This window comes from Mesoplodon mirus, assembly GCF_964341445.2.
Source record: "Mesoplodon mirus genome assembly, chromosome: 15".
In the NCBI taxonomy this organism is placed as follows: domain Eukaryota; kingdom Metazoa; phylum Chordata; class Mammalia; order Artiodactyla; family Ziphiidae; genus Mesoplodon; species Mesoplodon mirus.
Genome location: NC_138991.1, coordinates 36446395 through 36465442, shown reverse-complemented (window position 1 = coordinate 36465442; position 19048 = coordinate 36446395). Strand labels below are relative to the sequence as shown.

The 19048-nt window shown below is 39.3% G+C and overlaps 1 protein-coding gene across 1 annotated transcript in view; it reads left to right on the top strand.

Moving 5' to 3' along the window:
- BAZ1B (bromodomain adjacent to zinc finger domain 1B) overlaps window positions 1-19048 on the top strand; it is a 67734-nt gene that overhangs the window by 34915 nt on the left and 13771 nt on the right. Inside the window, exons 7-13 of the mRNA XM_082600380.1 lie at window positions 1432-3133; window positions 6985-7123; window positions 7621-7754; window positions 9833-9938; window positions 10896-10994; window positions 13563-13740; window positions 15466-15648. Of these exons, the coding sequence (XP_082456506.1) occupies window positions 1432-3133; window positions 6985-7123; window positions 7621-7754; window positions 9833-9938; window positions 10896-10994; window positions 13563-13740; window positions 15466-15648 (2541 nt within the window). The remainder of the gene's footprint in view (window positions 1-1431; window positions 3134-6984; window positions 7124-7620; window positions 7755-9832; window positions 9939-10895; window positions 10995-13562; window positions 13741-15465; window positions 15649-19048) is intronic.

Genomic DNA, 19048 nt, shown 5'->3' with positions numbered 1-19048 from the left:
TAGGTTTATGCAAGATTGATTGGAATGACTGACTGTGGAACTTAACCTGAGTTAAGAAGGACAAAGAAGTGAGACTTGTGAAAATGTGATAGAATTAACTGATGTAAGGGTCCTGCTGGGATTGAAGGATTGCAGAGTTGGGGTACTAAAGGGAGTGGATTTGAAAGATGTGAGGGGATGATCAAGAGAGAATTGTGTGAGTTTGAGAAGTTATCGGGGCTTGTAGTTTTGTTTTTTTAAATAAATTTATTTATTATTTGCTTCTTTGTTTGTTTATTTTTGGCTGCGTTGGGTCTTCATTGCTGCACGTGGGCTTTCTCTAGTTGTGCCGAACGGGGGCTACTCTTCATTGCAGTGCGCAGGTTTCTCATTGCAGTGGCTTCTCTTGTTGTGGAACGCGGGCTTTAGGTGCGCGAGTTTCAGTAATTGTGGCACATGAGCTCAGTACTTGTGGCTCGTGGACTCTAGAGCCCAGGCTCAGTAGTTGTGGTGCACAGGCTTAGTTGCTTTGTGGCATGTGGGATATTCCTGGACCAGGGCTCGCACCCATGTCCCCTGCATTGGGAGGCAGATTCTTAACCACTGCGCCACCAGGGAAGTCCTATTGGGCTTGTAGTTAATAATGTATTCGTGGGAAAGAGTTCTTGAAGTGTGGGGCGAGGACAGAGAGGAGGTTAAGGAGCCAGGATCAGGAGGGCTGCTTATTTGTGAGCAGTGTTTTGTTGTCGTTAGTATACTTACTGATACTCTTAATAAGAAAATATGCTTCTGAATTTAAACAAAAATACTTAAATGGTGTACTTTCTACCATTCTAAACATAGAATACCCCTAGTTGTACCAAAGGTTTAAAGGATAAAAATACAATCCTGTCTCGAGCAATAATTTTAAAATTCCTCAGATGTTGACATTATCTAGATCAAGTATCCTTAGTCTGGGACCCATGGACTCTGAAATTGTATACATGATTTTTGTATGTTTCTGGGGAAAGAGTTCATAGATTTCGTTAAGGTATTTAAGAACTGCTAATCTATATATAGGCAGCAAACTAGTTATATAGCAAAAAATGCCTAATATTGGAGTATAGATGGTTTTTTTGGCCACATCGACGACATGCGGGATCTTAGTTCCCCGACCAGGGATTGAACCCATGCCCCCTGCAGTGAAAGCATGGAATTGTAACCACTGGACTGCCAGGGAAGTCCCGGAGTATAGATTTTTAAGTCTGAGTATCAAGAGAATTTTGTGTTGATATGGCTAAAACATTAGCTAACATTCATGGCTTTGTTTTTTTCAGGGACAGAGTGTCTATGAAGAGAAATGAATATGTAGCTTTACCTGAATAGATGGGGAAGAGGGCCTTTAGGATGCTTAAATATTGCTTCTTTAAATTAGTTTTTAAAATTATTTTTGCTCCTGTTCTTAAATTCTAGTACATGACTCTCAACCCCTCTACTAAGAGGAAGAATACTGGATCTCCAGACAGGAAGCCCTCAAAGAAATCCAAGACAGACAACTCTTCTCTCAGTTCACCACTAAATCCTAAGTTATGGTGTCATGTACACTTGAAGAAATCCTTGAATGGCTCACCACTCAAAGTGAAGAACTCAAAGAATTCCAAATCTCCAGAAGAGCATCTGGAAGAAGTGATGAAGATGATGTCGCCCAGCAAGCTACATGCTAACTTTCACATTCCTAAGAAAGGCCCACCTGGCAAGAAATCAGGGAAGCATAGTGACAAACCTTTGAAAGCAAAGGGCAGAAGCAAAGGCATCCTGAATGGACAGAAATCCACAGGGAATTCCAGATCTCCCAAAAAGGGCTTGAAGACTCCTAAAACCAAAATGAAGCAGATGACTTTGTTGGACATGGCCAAAGGCACTCAGAAGGTGACACGAGCCCCGAGGAATTCTGGGGGCACACCTAGGTCCTCTAGTAAACCTCATAAGCATCTGCCTCCTGCTGCCCTCCACCTTATTGCCTACTACAAAGAAAACAAAGACAGGGAGGACAAGAAGAGTGCCCTGTCCTGTGTTATCTCCAAAACAGCTCGTCTCCTCTCTAGTGAAGATAGAGCTCGTCTCCCAGAAGAATTGCGAAGTATTGTTCAAAAACGCTTTGAGCTTCTAGAGCACAAAAAGAGATGGGCTTCTATGTCTGAAGAGCAGCGCAAAGAATATTTGAAAAAGAAACGAGAGGAGCTGAAAGAAAAGTTGAAGGAGAAAGCCAAGGAACGGAGAGAGAAAGAAATGCTCGAGAAACTAGAGAAACAGAAGCGGTACGAGGACCAAGAGTTAACTGGCAAAAACCTTCCAACATTTAAATTGGTGGATACCCCTGAAGGGCTGCCCAATACACTCTTTGGGGATGTGGCCATGGTGGTGGAGTTCTTGAGCTGTTATTCTGGGTTACTCTTACCAGATGCTCAGTATCCTATTACTGCTGTGTCCCTTATGGAAGCCTTGAGTGCAGAAAAGGGTGGCTTTTTATACCTGAATAGAGTGTTGGTCATCCTCTTACAGACCTTGTTACAAGATGAAATAGCAGAAGACTATGGTGAATTGGGAATGAAGCTGTCAGAAATCCCTCTGACTCTGCATTCTGTTTCAGAGCTGGTTCGGCTCTGCTTGCGCAAATCTGACATTCAGGAAGAAAGTGAGGGCTCAGACACAGATGACAACAAAGATTCAGCACCATTTGAAGACAATGAGGTACAAGATGAGTTCCTAGAAAAGCTGGAGACCTCTGAATTTTTTGAGCTAACATCAGAAGAGAAACTGCAGATCTTGACAGCACTCTGCCACCGGATTCTCATGACATACTCAGTGCAGGACCACATGGAGACCAGGCAGCAGATGTCTGCAGAGTTATGGAAGGAACGGCTTGCTGTATTGAAGGAAGAAAATGATAAGAAGAGAGCAGAGAAACAGAAACGGAAAGAAATGGAAGCCAGAAATAAAGAAAATGGAAAAGAGGAGAATGGGTTAGGCAAAGCTGATAGGAAAAAAGAAGTCGTGAAGTTTGAGCCCCAGGTAGATATGGAAGCTGAAGACATGATCAGTGCCGTGAAGAGCAGACGGCTGCTTGCCATTCAGGCTAAGAAGGAGCGGGAAATTCAGGAGAGAGAAATGAAAGGTAAAATCTTGTGTTGAGAGAAAAGGGGAAGCCCTTTAGAAGATAGTAGAAGGAAGGGAATAACTGAGGTAATGGTAGCGTCTTTGTCACAACTTTTTAGTTATTTCTGTGTGTAATAACCCGACCCTTCTAGGTATGTAAGATTCTAGCAGGAGTGTTCAGCCTGACATTCTGCAGTTAATGATAGTTTGACTTGGATTAGTGTGATGTTGGCATTTTTTCTGGCTTAGTAAAGGACCAAATCCACAAACAGACATAGTGGAAATAATATATGACCTGGGAGTGGGCTGACTTGGATACCTGTGACTTAGCTATAGTTCCTTGAGCAAGTTGCTTATCCATACCTCTGTTTCCTCATATGCTTAAGATTGTCATAACAAATGAATGACAAGGTATTTGAAGCCCTCAGCACAGTTGCCAACTTAGATATTAATCTTTCCCGTATTAAGATGTAAGGAAATAAAAATTTGGGGCTTTCATAGCACCATTAAGTCTGAACTTTTTAAAAAACAGCTTTATTAAGAAATAATTCACATACTATACTATTCATCCACGTTTATTGTACAGTTCATTGTTTTTTAATATATTCACAAATATTTGAAGCCTTTATCATAGTCAATTTTAGAACATTTTCATCACCTCAAAAAGAAACCCCATGCCCTTTAGCTATACCCATCCTCCCCAGCCCTAAGCAATCACCGTCCACTGCTCTATCTCTATATTTGCCTATTCTGATACATCATATCAGTGGAGCTGTATAATAAGTATGTAGTCTTTTGTGACTGGCTTCTTTCACTTACCATGTTTTCAAGTTTCAGGCTGTAGCATGTCTCAGTACTTAATTCCTTTTTATGGCTGAATATTATTCCATTGTTTGGATGTGTCACATTTTGTTTTTATCCATTTATCAGTTGATGAACGTTTGGTTTGTTTTAATCATTTTTGGCTATTATGAATAATGCTGCTGCAAGCATTGGTGTACAAGTTTTTGTGTGGACATATGTTTTCATTTCTCATGGGTATATATACCTAGGGATGGATCTGCTGGATCATACGGTAACTAGGTTTAACTGAGGAAGTCCTAGACTGTTTTTCAAAGTGGCTGCACAATTTTACATTCCTACCAGTGGTAACTGGGGGTTGTAATTTCTCCACTTGTCTGCATCTTTGCCAAAGCTTGTTATTCTGTGATTCTGATTATAGCCATTCTAGTGATTGTGAATTGGTATCTCATTGTGGTTTTGATATGCATTTCCTTGATGACTAATGATGTCATCTTCTTTTGTGCCTATTTGTCTTTTGTATATCTTCTTTGGAGGATATTAATTCAGATCTTTTGCCCATTTTCAAATTGGGTTATTTGTCTTTTTATTATCGAATTACAAGGGGTCTTTATATAGTCTAGATACAAATCCCTTAAGATACATGATCCAAAAAGATTTTCCCCCATTTTGTGTTTGTTGTCTTTTTACTTTCTTGATAGTGTCCATTGAAGCACAAATTTTTAAAATTTTGATGACATCCAATTTATTTATTTTTTTCTTTGGTTGGTTGTGGTTTTGGTGTCAAATGCAAGAATCTGCTGCCAAATCCAAGGTCATGAAGGTTTACTCCTGTGTATTCTTCTAAAAGTCTTAAGAGTTTTAGCTCTTACATTTAGGTCTTTGATTCATTTTGAGTTAATTTGACTTTGGACACATCAACTTATTTCTGGCTATGTGTGTCTTTACACCAATACCACAGTGTCTTGAATAGAATTGAGAAGCCAGAAATAAGTTGATTATTGACATAGAGAAACAAGAAACAATATTATAAATATATAATATATTTATATATATATTTAAATTTTATTTATTTATTTGGCTGCGTCGGGTCTTAGTTGTGGTACGTGGGATCTTCATTGTGTCGTGCTGGCTTCTCTAGTTTTGGCACTCGGGCTTCTCTCTAATTGTGTCACGTGGGCTCTAGAGCGCATGGGCTCAGTAGTTGCGGCACGCGGGCTTAGTTGCCCTGTGGCATGTGGGATCTTAGTTCCCCAACCAGGGATTGAACCCGCGTCTCCTGCATTGGAAGGTGGATTCTTAACCACTGGACCACCAGGGAAGTCCCTGTAATGTAATTATAAAATATGTAATAAATATCAATACTTTGCCAAGGATAGTATTTGAATTAGAGTTCAGGTCTTTTGATGTCTAGCTCAGTACTGTAACCTCTGGAACTAAATTTGGTCTTTTTTTTTTTTTTTTTTTTTTTTTTGTGGTACTCGGGCCTCTCACTGTTGTGGCCTCTCCCGTTGCGGAGCACAGGCTCCGGACGCGCAGGCTCAGCGGCCATGGCGCACGGGCCCAGCCACTCCGCAGCATGTGGGATCCTCCCGGACCGGGGCACGAACCCGTGTGCCCTGCATTGGCAGGCAGATTCTTAACCACTGCGCCACCAGGGAAGCCCTGGTCTTTTTTTTTTTTTTTTTTTTTTTTGCTGTACGCGGGCCTCTCACTGTTGTGGCCTCTCCCGTTGCGGAGCACAGGCTCCGGACGCACAGGCTCAGCAGCCATGGCTCACGGGCCCAGCCGCTCCGCGGCATATGGGATCCTCCCAGACCGGGGCACGAACCCGTATCCCCTGCATCGGCAGGTGGACTCTCAACCACTGCGCCACCAGGGAGGCCCTTTTTTTTTTTTTTTTGATGACTTTCCCTAGATTGTTTTTTGTTTGTTTGTACCTGCAAGAGAAGGAGCTTTTCCTTTATTGTGATTTGGCCATTACTCTTTTTGTCATTTACCTTTGTACTGATTTCTACTGTAATCATTGTTGCAAACGTACAACTCTGTTCAGGCTAGAAAACCATTTATTAAAAGTAACAAATGCCATACCGTTCTGTTTTGGTTTTTGTCCGCACTGTGCAGCTTGCGGGATCATAGTTCCTTGACCAGGGATTGAACCTGGGCCCACGGCAGTGAAAGCACTGAGTCCTAACCACTGAACTGTCAGGGAATTCCCCCATATTGGTTTTAAATAGATGAAATTTGTCTTAAATTTTTAAGTAACATCTTTAGACTGATGCATTTTCCAGATTCTTGCTACATTGTGGATGTTGTCATCAGTAGAGTACCAGCAGTAAAATTGCTGGCATTGTAAATAGCAGTGCCCTTTACTTACAGTATCAAAATTTGTGACAGTTATGGAAAAACTTAAAAGGAAAGATTCCTGGGTGTCTTTCATTATTGAGGAAAATTTCTATCTGGGTAGAATAAACTTATAAAATGAATGATCAGAAATAAATTGATTAAAACTTTTTTTCATCATTAACAGTAGCAACTTGCTGAATAAGTCAAAGAATAGTATTAAAGAGGCAATAATTACTATTATCTGCTGATGCTTCCGTGCCCTTGCTTTCTCAATTCTTTTTCTGAATTCCTCAGGACTGAAATATGTTTTATTTTGAAATAGCTATTTCGGTTTTATTCATCCTGATCATTTTGAGGATCCTGTGGCTGGTCCTGTCAGAAAATATTTCAGTTAATTCCGTTTAAGGACTATTTTAACTTTACATTTAAAATTATCAATAAAATAAAATTAATTTATTATAAAACTAATAAGAAGTTAAATTTTGGAGAGAAAAGATTTTGCACTGAGTTGATGGCTGAGACATCACCAAAATTCAAAGAACATAGAAGGACCAGATAGAAATTGCTGCCTTACACATTATTTCTTATAACAGTTTAGAATTAGGAGAAGGAAACTAAGATTTCTACTTAATACCAGGCACGTTTCACTCCATATCTTACTTAAATTTGTAAGAGTAGAATTTACTAGGAAAAAACTTAATTGATTCATTTTATCTTTAACAGTGAAACTAGAACGTGAAGCTGAAGAAGAACGAATACGAAAGCACAAAGCAGCTGCTGAGAAGGCTTTCCAGGAAGGAATTGCCAGAGCAAAACTAGTCATGCGTAGGACTCCAATTGGTACAGATCGAAACCATAATAGGTGAGTTATTAAACTTAACTTTTATCATCTTTTAGGGCTGCTATATTGTTGCTAGTTAGTACTAAGACTAGACAAGCTTCCCTGTTCGTGGATATTGGAAACAGAATTGCTCATCACACATTTATTTGAATATTTACTGTGCCAAATGCTAGGGTTACGAAGTTAAAGACATGACCCTGTCCTCAAAGATACCACAGATACGAAGCTTAAATTTTGGTGATAGGAGAAATGTAATCCTAATAGAAGTCTTTAAAAATGGTAAGGTATTTTAAATGCATACATTGTGTGGAACCTAAAGTAGTGAAATATTAGAAGTTATAAAAATTACAGATATTAAGTGAATCTCAAATTCCCAAAATTTTAGTATTCTGTGCTTTACTTTAGGATTTGTATCTGCTGAATGTTCAGTGATATTCTGTAATCATCTTCCTCAACAATGAAGTCATCCTGTGCTCATGATCTTTCACTAACACATAACATGTGGTTGTGATTTGTAGATACTGGCTCTTCTCAGATGAAGTTCCAGGTTTGTTCATTGAGAAAGGCTGGGTACATGACAGCATTGACTACCGATTCAACCATCACCGAAAAGACCACGCAGACTCTGCTGATGAGGATTACTGTCCCCGTAGTATGTATATCTATTAGTTAGTTTACCCTGCTCAAGTAGGGTCAATATTAAGACTGTCTTTCCTCTGTCACTTTTTTTCACTTTCTAAATTTCTTTATTGCCTTCTTAGGTAGATTTATTTGAGTGAGGTGGGAAGATGTGAAATGCATAGCAGAAGGAAGGAAACTTAACATTTGATTATCGACTTTGTTCCAGGCATAGCGTGAAAAGATAAAGAACTTGAATATTAGGATATTTGGGTATTAGATTTATACAAGTAGTTTTCAAACTTTGTTCCTTGGAAGTCTCTTTGTAGGTACTTCAAGGGCTGGAATTGAGGTAAGGGGTCAAGAAGGCTGTTATGTGTCTTTTTCCTCCACTTTAAAAATTCATTTATTTAATATTTATGGAGCATCTCTTATTTGCCAACCAATTTTTCATGTGCTGTGAAAGAAGATAGCAAACAAGACATAAAAGGTCCTGAATGTCAATTAACTAAAATTCTAGTGAGGAGAAACACAGCAAATATGTAACTAGAAATAAGTGACTGAGAAGGGTCATAAGGGGCACTGATAATGTTCTTCTTGACTTGGGTTCTGGTTACATGAGTATGTTCAGTTTGTAAAATAGAAAAGTGTACTTTTCTAAATATATATATGTGTGTGTATGTATTCTTTCTTGACCTATACATAGATGTGTGTGTATGTGAATGTGTGTGTGTGTGAATGTGTGTATATATATATATATATTTCTTTTTTTCCCCCCAAGAAAGAAATTAAAAGAAAAATTTTAAATTTAAAAATACCAGATGGTTAGGTTAGATCAAGTTTTCTCAGCCTCACTGTTGTTGACATTTTGGGCCAGATAATTCTTTGTAGTGGGGGGTTGTCCTATGTGTTGTAAGTTATTTAGCAGCATCCCTGACCTATACCCACTGGATGCCATTAGTGACAACCAGATGTCACCAGATATTGCCAAATGTTCCCTAGGAGGCAGCATGGCTTTCTGTTACGAACCATCACGTTAGATGATACATAAGCTTCCTTCCAGCTGTACTTTATATAACCTAATGAAAATTGCTTCTCAAAAAGTAGTTTTCTTTCATTTTAGAGAAACTCATAACCCAAACTTTTAAACTCACAGAATCATTAAATAAGGAAATTAGTATATAGCCCAAAACTTAAAATTTAAGGCATTTTCTTGTTGAATTATGTTATTTGTTAGACTGTAGTACTTAGTAGAAAAGTCTAGTTTTGGTAGACTTTGTATATACTCAGGTGAGGGCAGTAAATACGAAGTTAGGATCTTCAGACTTGAGAGAGATTCCAGTGGGATGAAGGACTGTAATTTTATGTGTCTCAAAAGCTTAATGGCTATTTTCAGAAATCAGGTCCACACAGTTACAGCTCTCGGGAGAAGACTGGCATCTACATCCCTTCACTTCTAGAGCATCCTGGTGGATGTTGTTCCTTCATGTTTTCTAGTTCCAGCATGGCAGAGTCTCTTCAGAATTACTGACTGAAAAGACTAAACAAGGTTATGTGTTAGTATTGCAGGGAAGATGCTGCAGGTTAGAGGGGAGAGAAGGGAGCAGGGGAGAGAACCAGTTGTAGAATTAGGTAAGGCCTCAAATACTGGCTTAAGATCTATCTATAGTAATGTCATATATTAGTATACAGGAGCTGGTTTACAAAAAAGCTAATCATATTTGACATTTGAAGCCTCCAGGGGTAAGTTTGTAGTAGTTTTATATATTTCAGTTGTGTCTACTTCACCACAGATGCCTTTGTGCTAAGCATCACGTACAAGGAACAGATTATTTATTTGCTCTGAGACATTTAGTCATCTCTCTCCATTCTATTGCAATAACTTGTGATACTCTTAAACTTTGCCTGTTCAGCTGTATAGAGAGCAACTGTCTCAGATAATGTGCTGTATGTAAGATGTTTAAGAGAAATTAGCATCTACTGTACATATGGATATATTTAATAGGCAGCATCTGTGTTATTGGTTGTTGAATTTGCACTGTGTACTGCTTAGGTTTGAAACTAGGAATCGAGTATGTACTATATTCAGCCTAATGTATAAATTTTTCTTAGGTAAGAAAGCAAACCTAGGCAAAAATGTAAGCATGAACACACAACATGGACCAGCTACAGAAATTGCTGTAGAGACCACTATACCCAAACAGGGACAGAATCTATGGTAATGTGAGCATTCATCTGGTTGCTCTTTCTTTTTCTTTTTCAGTGTTAAGAAAATAATCTATATAGTGAAACCAGTGAGTTAGTGATTATCTATTAAGAGCATTTTGTGTGATTTTGATTTCTTGGATCTGTAAGCTCATTGCTTTAAAAGCAGACTTGATTTTTTTATAAGTATATGTTTGCTTTAAGGTTTAGAATTTTATTTTTTCCTTGTAATGTAACTTTGTATATTATATGATAGATCTTATATAGCATTGGAAATGCCTTTCAGTCTCTGCTTGGGAATAAGAAGTATTTAGGATTTTCATCTTTATTAAAGAATAAGGAATTGTAAATATAGCCATTAATCTTCCTTTGTGTCTATCCTGCTTTTAGGCAGGGAGCTAGGTTTTGAGAGGGTCCCTTCTACTTTTGTGATCGCATTAACTGCTTTAGCTATGATCACCTTTAGTTTAATGAAAATGACCTTTTGTCTTTTATTTTTTGATATAACTTTACTCTGTGAAAGGGATATGGACAAGTGTGCCTATTTACTTTATAAAATTTGTCTCATATTACATTTTATTTTTATTTATTTATATGTTTGTTTGTTTGCTTATTTATTTATTTGGGCCTGCTCTGAGCGGTATGTGGGATCTTATCTTAGTTCCCCGACCAGGGATCGAACCCATGCCCCCTGAAGTGGAAGCCTGGAGCCTTAACCACTGGACCGCCAGGGAAGTCCCCTCATATTACATTTTAGTAGGAAACATTGGCTCCAGTGTCCTAAGATAAAGTTAACATTAGGTCTCATGGAAACAGTAAATTGTTCTACTTCTGAGCAAGGTTGGAATTCTGCTTTCCCAACTCCCACCACCAACCCTAGATCCCTTTCTTAATGTTTGATTCTTCTCTTTTATTTCAGAGTTAACGGGGTTTTTTTTGGTTTTTTGTTTTTGGTTTTTTGCCCCTACAGGTTTTTATGTGACAGTCAAAAGGAACTGGATGAGTTGCTAAACTGCCTTCACCCTCAGGGAATAAGAGAAAGTCAGCTTAAAGAGAGACTAGAGAAGAGGTAAGGGTTTTCATCTCGCTTCTCATATCTCCTCTTCAGCATTAGATATTATACATACCTTAGGGGGTTTTTTTGTTGTTGTTTATACATAAAAGCTTAAGTGAAAATTTAAAAAGTCTGTAACTCTTTTATGTTCTTGTTGTTTGTATTTTCTTTTTCTTTTAAAATATTTATTTATTTATTTTGGCTGCGCGGGGTCTTAGTTGCAGCACGTGGGATCTTCGCTGTGGCTTGTTTAGTTGTGGTATGCAGGATCTTTAGTTGCGGCATGCATGCTTCTTAGAATAAGTGGCATGCATGTGGGATCTAGTTCCCCGGCCAGGGATTGAACCTGGACCCCCTGCATTGGGAGCATGGAGTCTTACCCACTGGACCACCAGGGAAGTCCCGTTGTTTGATATTTTCTTGACGCCTCATGCTTGTTTGGAAGAGTATGCTTTTAAACGATGTATATACAGGATAGCAGGATTATTCATTGACTAACACACCATACACCACCAGACTGAGAGCCTGATTGTAGTTAGGCAGCCTTGTAAATGCAGTTCCACATTGGTTGATATTCAGAAGTATTCTGTCGGTATCCAGAGTAGCACCAAAAATGAAAACAACCTAAATATTCATCAACTGATGAATGGATAAACAAAATGTGGTATATCCATAAATTCAGCCATAAAAAGGAACAAAGTAATGAAATATCCTAGAAAGTGGGCAAACGTTTTGCTGAGTCAAAGAAGCCAGACACAGAAAGGCCACATATTGTGTGATTTCATTTATATGAGACATCCACAATAGGCAAATTTATAGTCAGAAAATAGATTAGTGGTTGCCAGGGGATGAGGGATGGGGAGAATTGAGAGTGACTGCTAACCCGTATGGGATTTCTTTATGGCGTGATGAAAATGTTTTGGAATTAGGTAGTTTTGATGCTTCTAAAATGTGAAAACCACTGAAAGTATAGGCTTTAAAATTGTGAGTTTAATGTTATGTGAATTATATCTCCAAGAGAAACCACACAAAAAAACCTGCCTACAAAATTAGCATCAATATCAGTGCCATCTAGATTTGCTAGTGTCCCTCCTGTTCTAGCAGTTGTTTCTATCAAAGCTGGGATAGGTTTTGCCTTAAGGCCACCTTTTTTTTTTTTTTTTGAGGTATGTGGGCCTCTTACTGTTGTGGCCTCTCCCGTAGCGGAGCACAGGCTCTGGATGCGCAAGCTCAGTGGCCATGGCTCACGGGCCCAGCCGCTCCACGCCATGTGGGATCTTCCCAGACCGGGGCACGAACCCGTGTCCCCTGCATCGGCAGGCGGACTCTCAACCACTGCGCCACCAGGGAAGCCCAAGGCCACCTTTAATATCTGCATGCTTTCGTGCTGGAATTTAGGTTTAATTGAGGAGAGAAGGAAAATTCTGTTCAGTACATACTCTGCAATTTTGAGACACTTTTGAGAGTGATAATGGGTACATCATTGGTTTTGGTCCACTGCTTAATGTATAAATGAATTAAAATTGTATTCAGAATAGTCTTGTCTTGATAACACTTAGATCAAAGAAGAAAATAAAGGGGAAATTATGTGATAGAAGGCAGTGAAAGCAGAATCCTTTATAAGAACACCAGTGAGGGTTTCCCTGGTGGCGCAGTGGTTGAGAGTCCGCCTGCCGATGCAGGGGACACGGGTTCGTGCCCCGGTCCGGGAAGATCCCACATGCCACAGAGCGGCTGGGCCCGTGAGCCATGGCCGCTGAGCCTGTGCGTCCGGAGCCTGTGCTCTACAATGGGAGAGGCCACGACAGTGAGAGGCCCGCGTACCGCAAGAAAAAAAAAAGAACACCAGTGAGACACAATGAAGTTATAGTCAGAGGAAAATAATATTAAAACTCCTTATTATTAAGCATGAAAAGGAAACTTAGTACTCAACTTCGATGACCTTGAACATTAGTTTTTGGTGTAAGAAGCCAACAGTGAAGCTTATGGAGAATCCAGGGTAGAGAGTCTTATTAGAGTCTTTATTACTGTGACCTCAAAAGGTTAATCTTTAGTGTGAAAGTGAACTCTGAAGGTCCTTGTATAGGTTTTCAGCTCAAATTCATGTTTCTTCTGTGTTGTGAAGAATTCCAGGCAGACGATTCAAAGTTGGTCTCCGGTTGGTAGCAATTTCTGGCAACTAACATAAGCAAATGCACACTGTCCCTGGAGGAGCATAACTTCAAACCAGGCCTCAAAGAATTGCCACAGATAAAATATCAAGAAACTCATGGTAAAAAAACAAAAACAATAAACACCCCAAAAAAACCACACAAACCAGTTACCATGAATGAGAGCTAGGTAAAGAAACACACTTCAGATACTGGAATTACCATATACAGAACAAAATGTATGTTTTTTAAGTGAATCAAGAATAAGAGAAATTTGAAATTTTGTGTGAGAAACATGAGACTATTAAACGAGAGGTGAAAAGGATCTAAATAAGTCTTCTAGAAATAAAACATGTCATTCAAGTAATTGAAATTAATAGACCATTTTTTAAAGTTCCTTTATTCCTCCTCCCCTTTGCCTCAACTTTTCTAGGTACCAGGACATTATTCATTCTATTCATCTGGCCCGAAAGCCAAATTTGGGTCTAAAATCCTGTGATGGCAACCAGGAGCTTTTAAACTTCCTTCGTAGTGATCTCATTGAAGTTGCAACAAGGTTACAAAAGGGAGGACTTGGTTATGTGGAAGAAACATCAGAATTTGAAGCTCGGGTAAGAATATAAGGAAAACACCCTTTGAAATGTTACTCAAGGAAACTCAATTTGGAATTGTTCCCTGATATTTATTGTTCTTGATTTTCCTAGATGACCCTGGGAATCATATTTGCATTTGTCTTGAAAGACACATGTGGAACCCTAAATTCTCTATGTACATATGATACTTTTCCTTTGTTATATTCTGTTGGTATCCAGGAAAATCTAATAGTTGGCTCAGAACCTTTGTTCAAAAAGAGCTTTTCTATTAAGTTGAATGAAAACTAGTCCTGGAGTCTTAGTCATATAACATTATTTAACCTATCCATTCCCATGTGATGCCTGTGCTGTAAGGTATGAAACATTTGTGTATCCTGCTTTTGTTCATTCTCTATATACTTGATCAGCTCAGTAGAGTTATACTTGTGTTGGGCAGCACTCATGCTGTTAAACAGGTACATTTCAGTGAAGGCACTTTTGTAGTCTTATCGCTTACTGTTCAGAAGGACCCTTAAGTGTTATAGGTGAAACAGTTAAAGAGACCCTGTGTCCCACATTAGATTTTAGGTATCAAAGCAGGAGAAAAGATTGGAGAACACTGTCCATGGGTTATCACTGTAGAATTTTTTTTGTTAATGTCACTTTGGGGTACATAATAACACATGGAGTTGATATGGTAAATCTTTTACTGCCAGACTTTTGTATTTTTATTTCTTTGCTATTAGAATTAACAAATTATATATGCATCTTATATATGTAACTTTTTTTCATTAGTCTGGTTATGAATTCTTGGTACATTCCCTGGGAAAAAGGTTTAACAGTCTTTATTCTTAAAGATTTTTTTTAAGGAATTACTCAACCAAAAGAATTTTGCCTGTTTCAAATATTAGTTACTTTTTTGTTTATTTAGCAAATATCTATCAGTTGCCTACTTTGTGCCAAACCCGGGCCCACACCTTGCTAACGTTGGATTATCATCATTCTTTGTTTCTCTTTGTAGTTATAAAATGGTTTGTTTTTTTTTTTGTTTTTTTTGTTTTTTTGTTTTTTGCGGTACTCGGGCCTCTCACTGTTGCGGCCTCTCCCGTTGCGGAGCGCAGGCTCAGCGGCCATGGCTCACGGGCCCAGCCGCTCCACGGTATGTGGGATCCTCCCAGACCGGGGCACGAACCCGTGTCCCCTGCATCGGCAGGCGGACTCTCAGCCACTGTGCCACCAGGGAAGCCCCTAAAATGGTATTTTTTTAATTGGCATGTGTTGTGTGACTGAGAAGGTAGTTTCAGTCCTTAAGAGCATGATTTGGATTAAAGTGATTTAGCTTATGCTTCCTCATCCATAAAATAAATGTGAGGCTTAGATGAGATCAAGTGTGTAAAATGTATTATCTGGCTTATAGGTTGTAAGCTGTTAGGTTGGTAAATTTTTACTTTCCTTCTCAGTTTTTCTTTGCCTTGAGACTGTCATTTGCACGTAGTAGGCACTCAGTCACTGAGTGTATGAATGAGTTCAGTAACTTCCTTTAAGTAGAGCAAGTTTCAGCCTCCCATGGATCCCTTCATCAGGGAATCCAAGTAGTCGGCTACTTTCAAATGCATAAGCCATCCATTGAACTGAGGAACCCAGTTAAATTAATGTTATGTGACCAGTTTGGGTCTAGGTTGATTTGAATTTAATCGAGGATTGTCTGCTTTCATCTTTCTCTTGGCCTTTTACTCAGTCTGGTTTTTAAATCTTTTTCTGTAGGTGATCTCACTAGAGAAACTGAAGGATTTTGGCGAGTGTGTGATCGCCCTTCAAGCCAGTGTCATAAAGAAATTTCTCCAAGGCTTCATGGCTCCCAAGCAAAAGAGAAGAAAACTCCAAAGTGAAGATTCAGCAAAGACTGAAGAGGTGGATGAAGAGAAAAAAATGGCAGAGGAAGCAAAGGTATTTAGCTAATGAATATGTAGTTTTATGACTGCGTAGAAGTATGTGATCTGGTTTTAAAATTATCTAACCCTATGCTTTTTAGTTACATAAACACTGTTCCCTAACCAGTGTTTGATCTTTATCACTTTCTCCAAATGTTGTAGTTTTCAAACTGGTCTGTGGAGCACAGCCCTGCCTGTAGAGCTGGATAGTGTGTCAGAGTCCACCCTCCCACTTTACCAGAGCTAATTCCTTTTTTTAAAAGGTGGTGGTTTTTAAATTTTTAAGAATTGTAAAATATACATAATGAACAACTTAGCCACTTTTACATGTATGGTTCTGTGTCATTAAGTGCATTCACATTGTTCTGCAACTATTACTACCATCCGTCTCCAGAATTTTTTTATCTTCCCAAGCAAAACTGTGCCCTTTAAACACTAAACTACCCATTTCACCCTCCTGCCCAATCCCTGGCAACCATCATTTTCTTTCTGTATCTATGAATTTGACTACCCTAGGTACCTCATATAAAGTGGAATCATACTGTATTTGTCCTTTTGTGACTGGTTTATTTAACTTCTTCAAAGTTATCTACATTGTAGCATATGCCAGGATTTCCTTCCTTTTTAAGACTGAGTAATATTCCATTGTGTTTATAGGCCACATTTTGTTTATTGGTCCATCGGTAGACACTTGGGTCACTTCCACCATTTTTTTTTTAATTAGTTAATTTATTTATTTTTGGCCACGTTGGGTCTTCGTTGCTGCGCGTGGGTTTTCTCTAGTTGCAGCGAGCGGGGGCTACTCTTCGTTGCGGTGAGCGGGCTTCTTGTGGTGGCTTCTCATGTTGCAGAGCACGGGTTCTAGGCACCCAGGCTTCAGTAGTTGTGGCTCACAGGCTTAGTTGCTCTGCGGCACATGGGATCTTCCTGGACCAGGGATTGAACACGTGTCCCCTGCATTGGCAGGCGGATTCTTAACCACTGCACCACCAGGGAAGTCCCGAAGGTTGTCCTTTTTGACCAAGCTTGAAGGTTCAGGAGGGATGGGGTGCACGTGGAATAGTGAGGGAGGATGGGCACACCCACTTAGCCAGCCATATCAGCTGAATCAACTCTGGTGATCAGTGGGATGACAGACATCACAGTCAGATTACCCTCACATCCAGTAATGCTGCTGTGAACATGGGTGTACAAATATCTGTTCTAGTTCCTACTTCAAATTCTTTTTGGTATATACCCAGGAGTAGAATTGCTGCATCACATAGTAATTCTATTAATTTTTTTGTGGAACTGCCATAATGTTTTCCATAGCAGCTGCACCATTTTACATTCTCACCAGCAATGTACAGGGGTCTTAATTTCTCCCCATCCTTGCCAATACTTGTAATTATCTGTCTCTTTTATAGTAGCCATTCTAATGAGTGTGAAGTGATACCTTGTGGTTTTGATTTACATTTCCCTAATAATTGGTGATGTTGAGCGTCTTTTCATGTGCTTATTGGCTACTTATCTTTTGGGGGAAATGTCTTTCTGAGTCATTTGGCTATTTTTAAATTTTTTTGTGGGGGTGGGGTGGGGAGATGTGTGGGTTCCCTGTATGTTCTGAATATTAATCCTTTATCAGATACATGATTTGCAAATATAATCTCCCATTTCGTGAGCTGCTTGTTCAGTTTTTTTTTTTTTTTTTTTTTAGCCGTGCCGAGCAGCACGTGAGATTTTAGTTCCCTGGCCAGGGATTGAACCTGTGCCCACTGCAGTGGAAACGTGGAGTCCTAACAACTGGACTGCCGGGGAATTCCCTGCTTTTTCATTCTGTTGATGGTGTCTTTTGATGCAAAAAAGTTTTCAACTTCGATGAAGTTCAACTTACCTATTTTTTCTTTTGTTGCCTCTGCTGTTGGTGTCAAATCCAATGTCATGAAGCTTTCCTCCTGTATTTCCTTCTACAGGTTTTGTAGTCTGAGCTTTTACATTTAGATCTTTGATCCATTTTGAGTTAATTTTTGTATATAGTATAAGGTAAGGGTCCAACTTCATTTTTTTGTATGTGTATAATCCAGTTTTCTGTTTTTTTTTTAATTTTAGAAGTAGCTCATTGTAAGTAAATCAAATGTGAGAGGTAGACATAATATGAGACAATTCCCATTTTAGTTTCACCCCCCCCAAAGGATATCACTCTTTAATAGTTTGACGTGTTTCTGTGTACATACAAAGATAGTTTTGTTGGATTTTTACAGAATGGAACCCTCTGCATAATATTCTGCAGTTTTTCACTCTTCAGCATATCCTAGGCATCTGTCCTCTCGCTCTGTCAGTCCGTATAGATTATCCTGGTATTATTTGGGTTTTTTTGTTGTTGTTGTTTTGTTTTGTTTTTTTAACATCCTAATTCCTTATTGATGAACATTATGCTGTCTCTGGTTTTTCTTTTTTAGGATAATTAGCAGCTCCATTTTTTTCTGTTTTGTGTATTAGATTTCTGCTTAAGATTACTTGTGAAGAAAAGAATTTGAAAACACTACAGTAAGGGAGCTTTCCCAGCCATTATCCAGTGGAATACTTTCCCTTGTTTTTGACTTCCCTCCCTCCCTCCGTCCTTTTTTTTTTTTTTTTTTTTGCGGTACACGGGCCTCTCACTGTTGTGGCCTCTCCCGTTGCGGAGCACAGGCTCAGGACGTGCAGGCTCAGCAGCCATGGCTTACGGGCCTAGCCGCTCTGCGGCATGTGGGATCTTCCCGGACCGGGGCACGAACCGGTGTCCCCTGCATCAGCAGGCCACCACCAGGGAAGCCCCCTCCTTTCCTTTCTTTCACAAACATCTGGTAAAGGCTTGCCTGTGGCAGTCATTGTGCAAAAGTCTTGGGGTTTTGGTCATAAGTAGAAGCCAGAAGTCCTTGCTCTCAAGGAACTCTGAGTGTGAGAGATGGTTGGAGTAGAGTGACAAGTATGGTGAGAAAGAGCAGTGCTTGGCTCTCCTGTGAGGGATACCAGGGCAACTTAGAACTTCCCAGAGAAGAGAATCTGTCAGCTGGATTTTTGAAGAACAGGTAGAAATTAATTAGGTTGTGGAAGGCGGGTGGGCATAATGTTTGTTAGATTGAGCTGAAATTGCCCTCTCATCATTGACAGCTGGTCCTTGTTTTGCCCTCTGAGTTTACACAGAATGAGTTTACTCTCTAAAGCTCCTCCGGTAGTTGTACACAGTTGTCATGTTTCCCCTGGGTTTCTTCCTGAGGCCAAGAGTGATATGTGATACAAGAAAGAACCTGTTGGGTCAGAGGTGAGTAGAGAACTAAGGTTCAGTTAGATAAACGTTTAACTGTTAATTCATGGCATAGACTCAGAGATTTCACACATGTAAAGTCTTTATTGAATTTGTTACAATATTGCTACTGTTTTATGGTTTGGATTTT